Source organism: Gopherus evgoodei, chromosome 13, assembly GCF_007399415.2.
Source record: "Gopherus evgoodei ecotype Sinaloan lineage chromosome 13, rGopEvg1_v1.p, whole genome shotgun sequence".
Lineage (NCBI taxonomy): Eukaryota > Metazoa > Chordata > Testudines > Testudinidae > Gopherus > Gopherus evgoodei.
Window position 1 is genome coordinate 5585589 of NC_044334.1, and position 13106 is coordinate 5598694.

A 13106-nucleotide genomic window follows, 5' to 3' on the forward strand; every position below is an offset into this window, starting at 1 on the left:
CGCCCCCGGCCGGGTCCCGCGGGTCGCGTGGCTGGGCGCGGCCGCCCGGCGGGGCGCTGTCAGGCGGCGGGCAGGGCTGGGCGGGCAGGTACGCAGCGCGCCTCCCCTCCCCCCGCCGGATCCCTCCGCGCCCCGCTGCCCGCGCGCTCCCCCTCCCTCCCCGGCCCGGCTCGGCTCGGCTCGGCTCACACTGTTTGGGAGCAACCGGCCGAGACAGCGGCGGCTCCGGAGCAGCGAACGAGCGAGCGCAGCAGGTCCCGGCGCGCACCCGGCCCGGCCCCTTCGCCATGTCCCTGAAGCAGCAGCAGCAGCAGGCGGCCCAGGCCGCCGGCAACAACCGCAAACCCCCAGGCGGCGGCGGCGGCCCCGGCATCCCGGCAGCAGCGGGGGGAGGAGGCGGCGGCCGGCAGAACATGGGCAGGTGGGTCTGGGGCGCGGGGCTGGGCGAGGGGAGGCCGGGCCTCAGAGCAGCGCTTCCGCGCGGGCCTGAAGGGGAGGGGGGCGACAGAGGACGCGGCGCGGGCCGGGCGCTGATTCCCTTTCCCGGCTAGGCCTCTCCGGCCTGTGGCAGACTGCGGAGCGGAGCGACTGGGTGGGTGAGTCTAGTCCGCGGGAGTCGCCAGGCAGGGGGAAGGGGCACCCGGCCCCGTGGGGGGCTGGCCCTGGCACCGCGGGGGGGAGGGTGAAGGGGCACCCGATCCTGTGGGGGGCTGGGCCTGGCACCGCGAGGGTGAAGGGGCACCCGGCCCCGTGGGGGGCTGGGCCTGGCACCGCGGGGAGGAGGGTGAAGGGGCACCCGGCCCCGTGGGGGGCTGGGCCTGGCACCGCGAGGGGGGGAGGGTGAAGGGGCACCAGATCCTGTGGGGGCCTGGTCCTGGCACCGCGGGGGGGGAGGGTGAAGGGGCACCCGGTCCTGTGGGGGGCCGGCCCTGGCACCGCGGGGGGGGAGGGTGAAGGGGCACCCGGCCCCGTGGGGGGCTGGGCCTGGCACCGCGAGGGGGGGAGGGTGAAGGGGCACCCGGCCCTGTGGGGGGCTGGGCCTGGCACCGCGAGGGGGAAGGGGCACCCGGCCCCGTGGGGGGCTGGGCCTGGCACCGCGAGGGGGAAGGGGCACCCGGCCCCGTGGGGGGCTGGGCCTGGCACCGCGAGGGGGAAGGGGCACCCGGCCCTGTGGGGGGCTGGGCCTGGCACCGCGAGGGGGAAGGGGCACCCGGCCCTGTGGGGGGCTGGGCCTGGCACCGCGAGGGGGAAGGGGCACCCGGCCCTGTGGGGGGCTGGTCCTGGCACCGCGGGGGGGGGAGGGTGAAGGGGCACCAGATCCTGTGGGGGCCTGGTCCTGGCACCGCGGGGGGGCCGTGAAGGGGCACCTGGCCTTGGCACCGGGGGGGGAGAGGGTGAAGGGGCACCCGGCCGTGGCACCGCCGGGGGGGGAGGGTGAAGGGGACCTGGTCCTGTGGGGGGCCGGCCCTGGCACCGCGGGGGGGCCGTGAAGGGAGGGTGAAGGGGCACCCGGCCCTGGCACCGCGGGGGGGCAGCCGACTCGGGGGCTCGTAGCTCGGCAGTGGAGCGGCCGCTGCTAGGCCGAGGCCGCAGCAAAGCCGAGGCCGGCTCGCGAAGGACGCTCGTGGTGCCGCGGGCGGGCTCCAGGCGTGCGGCCTGGGTGCCGGGTGAGGGCTCCGGGATCTCGCTTTGCCGGCGGGCGGGCGAGCGGGCCCCGATGACGGGAGGCGGGGACTAACCCCCCACCTGCAGGGGTGGGGGAAGGAGGCCCCGGCCCAGCGAATGGGCGCCCTGCCCGCAGCCGGCGCTGCTGCCGCCGGTACAGAGGTGACCATTTTATTTTCGAAATAGGCGTTTTTTTGAGACCCGCTTAATGAGTCTGCTTCAGCCCCGGGGCTGGCACCGCAAGAGGCGGCACGTCCCGTCCGGGTCGCCTGCTAGGGGCACTGCCTAAAGTCTCCAAGTCTGCAGATGCAGGTGAAGATGATTAACGTTAGCTCCTGCAGAGGAGATGGGGGGGTTGAGCGCGCTTGCTCATGTCGTGAAATGCCATCCAAGTTCGTAATGTAAAGACGTTTCTCACTGGTGGGAGGTGTCAGGTGTTCTCAGTTCCCACTGATGGTACTGAGACTCTCCCTGCTCATGACCCTATATCAGAGCTGCTATCCTTTGCTTGATGACTGGGTGTGGTTCTCAGGGCAAAGATATGCTCCCAATTCTTCATCATTCAGAAGGGTTCCACTCTTTAGTTGTGCTTGTCCCTGTCACCTCCCCAGCCCCACCATGCAGACTTTCTGGTATCCTGAGGGATCCATGCATAATGTTTCCAGTTTGGAGTTCCTGGTCTCTCAGGGTACTTGCTATTAAAGTTTTCCTTCTTGCATTGCACTCCAGTTTGGGAGTTCTATTCTTGTTCAAATTCTGTGTGCTAGCAGTAAAACAAAATATACTATACAACTGTTGTGGGACACATCTGAAAGGAGGAATTCATTTCATTACTAGTCAACAGAACAAAGCGGGGGGAAAAGATCTAGGGTGAAAAGAACAATGCAAACTAAAAATGTGTTGACACTTTGAGCAGTTTACTGAAGTGATTTCTTACATTCGACGTTCTTCCCTTGAAATTTTAGTGGAGGTGTGAACCCTTTTGTGCATGTGCAAGAGAAAGGGTGTCAGTTCATATTTCCATGTTTCCTGGTCAAATTCCAACTAAAGCAATTACATTTTTCCTACCTATGTTATCCTTTTGGTTTCAAATGGATAAATTGTTATGGGTACAATTAACTGATGTTTTGTTTATGTAACCTGCACAGCACTTTGAGATCTTTCTAGATGAAGGGTCCTGTAAAATTATGAGACTCTTTCTCACTGTGAGGCTTGCCAAGGGTCTGAATGAAGCACCTTTAAAACACTCCAACTGCTAGTTTAAGAGAGAAATCTTAATTTTGGATAATCAGTGATTTTTAAAAATTTACCTCGTGCTGCAAATTTGTATGTATGCTCTTTGTTTGTGTGCAGAGTTTAAAAACAAGTTTGTGTTTTAAAAATATGTTTTACAATCTTTGTGCCTTGGTATTAAATTTTCTTCCTTGTGCTAAGCTGGTTTCTTAACACTTTTATTATTTACCACTCCATAATGTTTACGTGCATAATACATTCTTGAGTTGCTGTTGTTTTGCATGGGTAGTCATACTTTAGGAGTTGAAATTTGCCCATAAAGCTCATTTGAGCTATTGGAGGCATAACATTTATAACTGTAGAAATTAGTAAGAACAAGCACCTGCTTCTCTTTTGACAGTGGGTTGGAATGCTTCCTTGCTTTGCTTACTTAATTATTGCTATAACTACCCTTATATATAAGATAAAGATTTGTGTGCGTTTTGGGTGGGGGATTAGCAGCTGCTCTAAGAATATTTAAAAAACAAAACCTCAAAAAGGTGCATTAAAAGAAGCAGATGTGTCTCACAAATGGGCAAATGTGTTAAATGCCATACTTATTTAGGGTCTGTATATGTGGAATATGGCATATACGGACATAACATGCTGTTGGTATCCTCCATCCAACTGCTTAAAAAACTATTACAAAAAATACAGAAACTATATACAGACCTGACAAACTACAGCCACAGCATGCTAGCTAAACGTTCTCAAATTATATTTTGATGATCGGTTCAGTTTTATCCAAATATAAATGTAGTTATTCTGCATCTCTCGTGTAATCATAAACAGTTGCATCAATCTCATCAGGAGGCACCATCCAAAGAAAAATGTTGTTGTTGCGAGGAAATATGTTGTCCTCAGGTAAAGTTATTTAAAACAATCTTTTAAATCAGAGTCTACTCTGAGAATGGTAGCCGTGTTAGTTTGTATCAGCAAACAGAATGAGGAGTATTTGTGACACCTTAGAGACTAACAAATTAATTTGGGCATAAGCTTTCGTGGGCTACTGTATACTCCACTACATGCAAATGTTGAAGTGGGTTTTAGCCCACAAAAGCTTATGCTCAAATTAATTTGTTAGTCTCTAAGGTGCCACAAGTGCTTCTCATTCTTTTTGCAGTCTACTTTTGTAAAAAACTATTTTTCAGTACTTTAGCATCTTGATCAATTGCCTAACTATGTTGAACATTCAGTTTTAAAGGGATGCAAATTAAAGTATTTTAAAAATTCCTTGCTTATGAACAGATTAAAGCTGAAATGATTGAAAACTCCCCTTTCACCATTAATGCTCTATCAGATTTCCTTGTAGGCAATGAAGTAGGTTAGTCATTTTCACTTTTCAGTAGTCTCACCAAAAAGTGTAAATCAAGAACAGGAGGAAGAATGTTTGTCACACCTGGACAGAACTAGTTGAGAATATCAGTGTATGCTAACTCCTAGATATTATTGTGGTGGCTTCTTTTGAAATGCATAGTGGTTTTGCCAGAGTCAAAGTTTAAACCGCCACTTTCTCTACCCTAAAAAGCTTACTTACTGTCCTCTGTGCTTGTGTGCATGCACACTTTTAGTAGTGACCTCAGTTGACTAGAAGCCTTCACCTCATCATAGTAACCATTTAATGATATAGTAATCATTCCCTTGGTGTCATTGAATTCCTGTAACTTTTTCATTTTTGTACATCGTGTTAGTAACTGTTTTAGGGAAAGGTTGGCTGTTGGCGTTGTGTAAGGTGCCTGATGGCGTTGATTTGTGTGATTTAGGGTAAGTTACTAAATTTCTCTGTTCCTCACTTTTCTCAATTGCAAAATTAGGATATTTTCCTGTTTTATCTCTCAGTGCTACTTCAAGGTTTAACATACCGTTTTAAAGCACTTGGAGGTCCTTGGATGGAGGGCACTATGTAATCCTGGAAAATATTTTACACACACAATCTTCTGTGGTGTCCAAGTTTATAATAAAATCTACATCAAATTAGATAGTAACCCAATATTGCCTTAATGTAACACTGTTAAATTATCAAACAGAATAGCTAACTTGTAACCTACACGTAACTCTTAATTGTAGATTACTACTAATGTTCATAAACAATTATCTGTGTGATGTTTGTTTCATACTTTCTAGAAAGTGCAATTGACAACATGAATGGTTGTGATTTGCAACAATTATGTGAAGAAGGCTCTTCGGTGCCTCTTATATCAACTGTCCTACTTTATATAAGAGGTATATAAAAAACTGATATAAGTTACTGAGCTGTAACTTTGACCTAATGTTCACTGTATATTTACAGGTTGGAGTTAAGTGTACTTTAAAAGGATAGGAGTTTTGCATTAAGTAGACCGGGGTGGCATACTTTTTGGCCCAAGGGCTACATCGGGGTTGGAAAGCTGTATGGAGGGCTGGGTAGGGAAGGCTATGCCTTTCCAAACAGCCTGGCTCCTGCCCCCTGTCCACCCCCTCCCACTTTCTGACCCCTCAGAGCCCCCAACCTATCCAACCCCCCCTGCTCCTTGTCTCCTGACTGCCCCCATCTAATCCCTCCCTGCTCCTTGTCCCCTGACCAACCCCATCCAATCGCCCTGCTCCCTGTCCGCTGACTGCCCAGATCCCTGTCCCCTGACTCCCATGCCTATCCAATCCCCTGTCCCCTAACTGCCCCCCCAACCTCCACCCCATCCAACCAATCCCTGTCCTCTGACCCCCTCCGGGACCCCCCACCCCTATCCAATTGCCCCCTGCTTCCTGTCTCCTGACTGCCCCCCAAGACCTCCTACCCCTTATCCAACCCCACTGCTCCCTGCCTCCTTACCATGCCTCTCAGAGTGGCAGGACTGGCTTATTGGAAAGCCTGGGAGGTGGCTGGTTGCAAGCTGCGCAGCCCAGCAGGAGCAGCGCATTGTGGCTTTGGGGCAGAGGGGACAGCAGGGGAGAAGCTGCGGGCTAGCCTCCCCGGCTGAGAGCTTAGGGGCCGGGCAGGACGATCCCACCAGCTGTAGTTTGCCCACCTCTGAAGTAGACAGTATTGTAGAAAATCTTCTGAAAATCTTGTTTTAATACTTCATGTAGGATTTTTCACTTTCCATCTGTGGTATACAAACATTTTTATAAAGACAGTTTGCTTTTGCAAGATGCTGATGTGAAATGAGGTAGATAAACTTTTGTAGAGGTTCTCAGAAGATGAAGGCAGATACGCATGCACGAATAGGTTGACACAAGGTGACTCCATCGACCTGACTTTGGAGTGTAGTCCGGGCCTGAGAGAATCTGTTGGAAAAAAGTATACTTGTCTGTTAAGGTACTTCTCCAATACAATAAACTGGTTTACAGTTTCTAGGCAATTTATTTTGTAGTGTTCTGGAGCCAACTCATCCCATATATCGTCTTCGAAGCCTTAGTAATACTAATTGATGCCCCCAAAAGTCTTCTCTTTGCTCTATTGAATTTAACAATTGTAGTTTGCAGTTGCTTGTTTTAAACTCTCTGCACTAGCTGTTTCCATTAAATGCAGCATATATGTGGAGCTGTTTCTTATGTTCAGTGTTGTATAGCAAAATTAATGCAACCGACAAAAATATTCCATTTAGAGAAGAATCATGAGACTTTATGTACATCGTTGGAAAATTAAGTTCCCTTTCTTTAAATATTCATGTGTTCTTTGTACGTTTGTCTTTTTAACTAGAAAAATATATAAAAGTTGACACTTTAAATAGTTTAAAGGAATGGCTTTCTGCTTGTCTTTGATATTAATACTGTATTTGATGGTTAGGTGATAATAACTGACTTATAATTGTGTAGCATTTATAAATAGTACGATTTAGCTTTTATAAACCTCGAAAACTTACTTACCAAGAAAACTTATTTACCATTTCACACATAGGATACCTTTTTGTAACAGTCTGAATTTTCAGTGTGAATTCTGAGCACAACAGACCCATAATGTAAATATCGGCCTGATATGAAAAGTTTGCTATTTTGGCGCTCTTTCTACAAAATAATGGCTTAAATTGTTTCTTTTGTGAGACATGTACTCTAACAGACAACGTCTGTGCCTTTATCTGTGATTTTGCTCCCCCACCGTGCATGGAATGGTTTCTAAGTTTGGTCTGCCAGCTGCTACCCTCTTATTCAAATCTCTCCTTAACCTCACTTCTGCAGTGCCCACAAGATAATCTATTACATTAGAAACTTAGCTGAACAGTCAGGATGTGCACTGCTTAGACAGTCTGCATGGTGATAGCTGTGATTGCTTTCCCTTCTCACCACCTCCTGTCCTTGCTGATGGTTACGTTCATTTAGGTTATGTCTCAGTCTCTGACCCAAAGAGTTTACCATCAATCTATATCTCTCTATTTAGTTAAAATTTAGTATGTTCTTGGGTGTTATGAACATAATAAATTATAATGGCTCAGAATTTTCTTTATTGTACTTCTGCAAGGATGTTTTGAGGTTGAGCCTTTTCTTATTGGGATAGAAACATCAAGTTGATTGGCCTCTATCAGAAGGCATGTACCACTCTGGTTGCATTGCAGAATATAAACAGAATGATATTAAAATCTTGGTGATTTCCCCCCTCTATTCTGTAGGGCTTAAGATGTAGCTTGAAAACAAGAAGTGAAATTCAGAAAGATCTCTAGCAGCTCATAATGCAGAAGGTGAAAACCCCAAAGTTAACCTAACGCTTGAGCCAATTTAGAATTTGAGACATTATTTGCTAGTGAGGACAAGGAGAATTGTTGCTGAGGGCCATTGCTACAGAAACAAAGGAAAAAACGGTAACTTTAATGGAAGTGCTGCAGCAGATGTGGAATTTAAAACTTTGCACATGCTGAAAATGTTAAAAAGAACTGCAACCATTTTGCTCAGTCCAGCACCCTAAAAACTTATAGGCTAAGAAGCGCTTCTCACTAGAATAAAACTGTGATTTCGTAATCTTTTCATTTGTGATGGTCGCTTTTATATCTAATGTTGGAGGCATGTAGGTTCCTGAAATGACTTTTGACACCAACAAAAGAGTGTCCAGTGAAGAATCTCCAAGCTAATTTCTAGCCTGCTTTGAGACTGGTTGAGTCAGCTGTCTTGACTTTTCTGTAATGTTTAAAAGTTAAATGTTTTGAACATTTGTGTAATAGAGCACAATGAAAACTCAACTACAGCTTCTTTCATGGAGCTCTCACCTCTGATTAAATCACTTCTTTGCCTTCTGCATGAGTGGCTCAGATGCATGTTGCTATGTTACAGGAACATGGATGGCTCACCGTGCTATAGCATGTAGTTTGACAAGTAATTAACCTAGTCAGCTACTTGTACCCAAAGCTCAAAATAGAGTGTGTGGTGCTATTTTGCAGAAAGTTGTGATGCTAATGGAGAGACAGAGAACTCATGCAAATAAACTTGTATTTACTTGGTTTATGTTTCACTAGACTTCTGAAAACTAATTGGGCAGCTTGACTTCTGAATGACCTGTATTTTATTACTAATTATGGGGTATCATCAGTATGCATGAGGCTGGGTAAAACAGAAAGGTGGATGAAGTCATGCTTCAAGAACAGTGGTTCTCAACCTATTTACCACTGTGGACTGCATATGCAGCTTGCTATGTGGGCTGCATCCACACAATAGGTATACTACCTGTATAGTCCTGAGGATGTCACAAGGGCTGCAGCTGTGTGCTGATTGGGCCATAGCAGGGCATGGGTAGAGAACTGCTGCTCAAGAAGCTTAAACAGGACAGCCGACAGTTCAGAATCTTCCTGTTCCCCTTCTTCTTGTTAATACAAAGAGAAGTCTTGGACAGATGAAAAAACACTGAATCTGTGACCTTTTATCACAGTGAGGAACTTGTAGGGCTACTCGTGAGCAGTGACCATTCCATTCAGTATCACTTTTCAGGAAATGTGTGATTCCACTTACTTGTAGGACCACCAGTATTTGTGCTTTTTGTGTGGTTACATGTGCAATTGGTCTAACACAGACTTCAAGGTTAGAAGGGACTATTAATATGATTCAGAAAGATATATTTATACAACTCACACAATATATTCCGATGTAGAACATCTCATTCTTCAAATGTTAAAATTTGCCAAATATGGAATACATAAGACAGTTGGAAAATTATTTGTGTGCTGATACCTCTGAATTGGCACTAGGAATTTAAGATTTGTCTACATGGAGAAGTTGTTCTGGAAGAAGACGGTGTGAATTTTGAAGTGCCACAGCTATTCTGGAATAACTCCCTGTATGGACACCCTTATTCTTGAATAAGGCCTGGTCTACAGTTACATTTAGATTGTCATAGCTACATCACTCAGAGATGTGAAAAATTCATACTCCTGAGTGCTATAGCTATGGTGACCTAACCCCTGGTGTAGATGCAACTAGATTGATAGAAGAATTCTTCCATCAGCCTTGCTACCACCACTCGTGTCACTGTAGGCTGCATCTATACTATGGGGTTATGGTGGCATAATAGCAGTACTATAGGCCACTGTAGGCCCTGTAGCCTAGACAAGCCTTAGACAAGTGTCCACATGAGGAGTTATTGCAGAATAGCTATTCCAGCCAGATTCCCTATGTAGACAAGTCCTTATTCAGATAGTTGCAAATTCTTTCACTTTTTTTTTTTTTTTTGCAGCTTTATAAAAGGTAAACACATGGACTCAGAAGTGCTAATATTCAGTCAGCTATTTTCTTAATGTTGGAAATGTAGATCTTTTCCTACATATGAACATCTTTTGCTTTATATCACTTTGTAAAGTAATTTGAGTTAATTCAAAAGCACTATAGAGATGCTTATTACTGCTATGCAGGTCTCATGCAACACAGATTCTGTCATACCGCTAGTGCCTAGTAGTGTCTGCTACAGATATGAGACTCTTCCATAATCCCTTGTTTTGAGTTGCTTAAGTTTTAGTTTTGGGCCTGAAATTTTCTGTAGTTGATGTTGGCCTTTATTTTTGTAAATGTTTGAAGAAAAAATGGTCAGCTGTTCTGGATTTTGTTTTACTTTTGGAAGGGTGAAAAAGTCTTTCTCATTTTTAAGTATATCAAGTTGCTTTCTGACTTTTTTAGATAATGAACTGCCCAATATTGTAGTACCAGATTTTCAGAATGGCTATTCAGATCCTTTTTTATTTATGGAAGACCAAATGCTAAGATTTTAGAAACCCATATTTTGCACTATTAATGTTACACGTTCCAGTTTATTTTACTACTGACAGTGTCTTCATAGTTTATATCTCACCTCATACAGTTTTCAGTGCAGAAACAGATTCAAGATTGAAAGTTGTATGTACTTTAGAATGAAGAACCACAGAAAGAAGATGCCTTTCAAATTCCTCTAATCTAAATAGTCCCTAGAATTTTTCTTTGGGATGGGAGGAGACAAGATGATCAAATTAAAATGCAAAAAATATTATATTACGTAACATTAAGTTTATGAAATTAGAAGTCTGAAGTCAGAAATGCGGAAGTTATGTCTTAACATGAAACCAGAACACTATTCTCATGTGCACATGCATTTTGCGATCATACTGTTTCAAAATCAAATTTATTAAATAGGAAAACTTTTTTACAATTTTAGATACATGTATAATATCTGTAATATTGATATGCTTTATTCTAAAGTACTATGGTATCAGCACCTTTTAGTAGACTAAAGATGCTATAATTCACACTTATTTGCTTATAAAGTTGCCACTTCTCTTTTTGGACGTACACATTAGTGTTCTCAGTTATGACTCTGCAGTGGTACTTGACTCTATAACTTGAAACATCAGGTAATTACCTTTGTGACACATAGCACTTGGTTATAAATACATGACAACTTTAGTAGGAAAAGGGCTAGTATTTAAGAGGTAACATATCTTTAAAGTGAAATTGCTTTAGAAGAGTTCCTTCATGCTGTGTTTCTTGGTCTATTATAGGTGTAGAAACGGTATCTTTTTAAGATCAGTAAAATGATTCTAAATTTGGTTTTCTCTTAATAGAGGAAAATGTTAAGGAGCTTTAACACTTATCTCTGCTTTTGTTTTTTTTTAAAAGAGATGTAAGGGAAACTTTATTGGGATAGAACACTTCTTGCTCTTTGAGATTGATTTTTCTCTTCAACACCAGTAATCTGGGTAGGTTTTCTGTACTCAACCAGTTTCCCTGAATACTTGATTTCAAGAGACGTCTAATTTCAGCAGTCTTATTGTCTTGTTTTTATTGAATCTGATACATATTTAATAATTTCAGAGGTCGCAGCAGTGGCAAAGGGCCGCCTCAGCCTGCAGTAAGTACATATTTCATTGTTTCTCATAGTACTATCTTGATTTGCATGGAAATTTAATATCTAATAACTTGAAAATTTCAACTCTTGTTTCAGGGAAATAAACTTAAATCTCTAATATTACGGTTCAGTGTAGATAAGTAATTTGAGAATAGCAGACAGTAAACTGTCTTTAATTGTCAAATCTCTCTTGGTTTTTAATACCTTTGTGGATAGTCTAGCCATTTTCACAGACACTGTTAGGAAACACTTGGTCAAACATTGTGACTCTCTTGAAATTCACGGCCTTGCATTCATTTAATATTAGTAGTCTCCAAACAAAGCACTTACCTACAAAATATAGAACTGTGGCTGTGTAAATCTATTTTCTATATGTTCTTGGCAACTGTACCGTACACATGTATAGTAGTACATACATAGTTATTACTCATGGCAATGGTTGCATATTTGTTCCTATTTGAGGCCTGTAATATTAATCCCTCCTTTAAGTAGAGAAGTCTAAAGCTAGTATAAGACATCACTCAGTTGAACAAAAGCAACAAATGTTTTAGCACTATTGATAAGGTTGGGCTAATTATCTCTTAAACTGGCAGTTTAGTTTAGTTTTGGTTATTCCAAATTCCAGCTCTGAAAAATGTTCTACAAATTAGCATAGTTATATAGTTTTTACACATTTGGAGTTCTAGCGAAACAAAAATTATGTTAAACCTTGCTTCAGACACCTTTGATAAGCCCTTCCCTAAAAGCATGTATGTGTGTAACTTTGATATGGTGCTAGTTTTTAAGGACAATTAAACTGTTTAATTTTTTTGTAGGGGGAGAGGGCGACTTGAAATTGCTATACCTGGTGCATCATTTTTATGGATAGAAAAGTGTCTTTATGGTAACAGTATAGCACACAATTTTCCCTTGTCCCTTCAAACTTCATATACTTTATCTGAGAGGCTAAAGCTAAACAAAATTCTTTGTGTTTGATGTCTTTAAATCACCCACACTAACAAATGTTGAAGTATATACCTCTAAAGATGGTTTCTAAGAACAATGGGTGATGTCACAAAACATGTACTTCAGTACATAGGCATAACTAGATTAAGCTGAACAGTTTGACACAGCCTAAAAGAGATGCTGTCAGTTGACATGCTCAAAATATGATGGGGTATTCATCTGTTTCAGCATCCGTTGGCTCACAAGAATGAAGCTGGCAGGGAGAGAGGAGAGATGTCGCACCATGTGCACATTCTCATCACTTAATGTATGCAAGTGCAAATCCAACAAATCCAGCATCATGGTTGATGCTTGGTTAGGTTGCCTAGCCTAGGATCTTAGATTTTGATACGATTGTAAATCTAGTCTTGGTTTATTTAGAATATGTTCTGTAGTTGTCTTGGCAATTTGTAATTTGATACTTTTAACTGCTGCTAATATGATTGGGGTAGGATGACCAGATATCCTGATTTTATAGGGACAGTCCTGATATTCGGGGCTTTTACTTATATAGGCACTTATTACGCCCCACCCTCCTGTCCTGATTTTTCACAATTTCTATCTGGTCACCCTAAACCTGGGTCTGTTAGCTAGTCCCTGAAATGGGGGCAAAGGGGAAGGGGGGGAAAGAAGTATATCAACAGGCTTTTAGCTAAAGCAGCTCTCTTTCTTGGGTGGCAGTTGAGGTATTTGCACCAACAGCCTGTAGCCTTAAACTGGAGGGCAATGATAGCAGAGCATGTTTGGGAGGGGTTTGAGGTTTTTTGGATGGCTTAATTCCTTTGTTGGCATGGAGTCAACTAGTGACCTGTGAATTAATGAATTTTCTGTTTTACCCTTGTCCATAGGAATATGTAGTTCACATGAAACTGGGGTGTAAATCTGCCCCATGCTAGCCTGTCACACACTGTTTATT

General features: G+C 44.1%; 1 protein-coding gene across 9 annotated transcripts in view; it reads left to right on the plus strand.

The window, feature by feature from the left end:
- Positions 1–215: 215 nt before the first annotated feature.
- The window catches only part of ATXN2 (ataxin 2), a 77313-nt gene continuing 64422 nt past the window's right edge, over positions 216–13106 (plus strand). For 7 of the 9 annotated variants that reach the window (XM_030583368.1, XM_030583370.1, XM_030583369.1 and 4 more), the window contains exons 1-2: positions 348–421; positions 11173–11209. In XM_030583368.1, the coding sequence (XP_030439228.1) occupies positions 414–421; positions 11173–11209 (45 nt within the window). In that variant the 5' untranslated portion in view covers positions 348–413. Of the gene's footprint in view, positions 422–11037; positions 11058–11172; positions 11210–13106 lie in introns of those variants that run through there. The other 2 variants (XM_030583373.1, XM_030583374.1) reach the window with 2 other exon arrangements.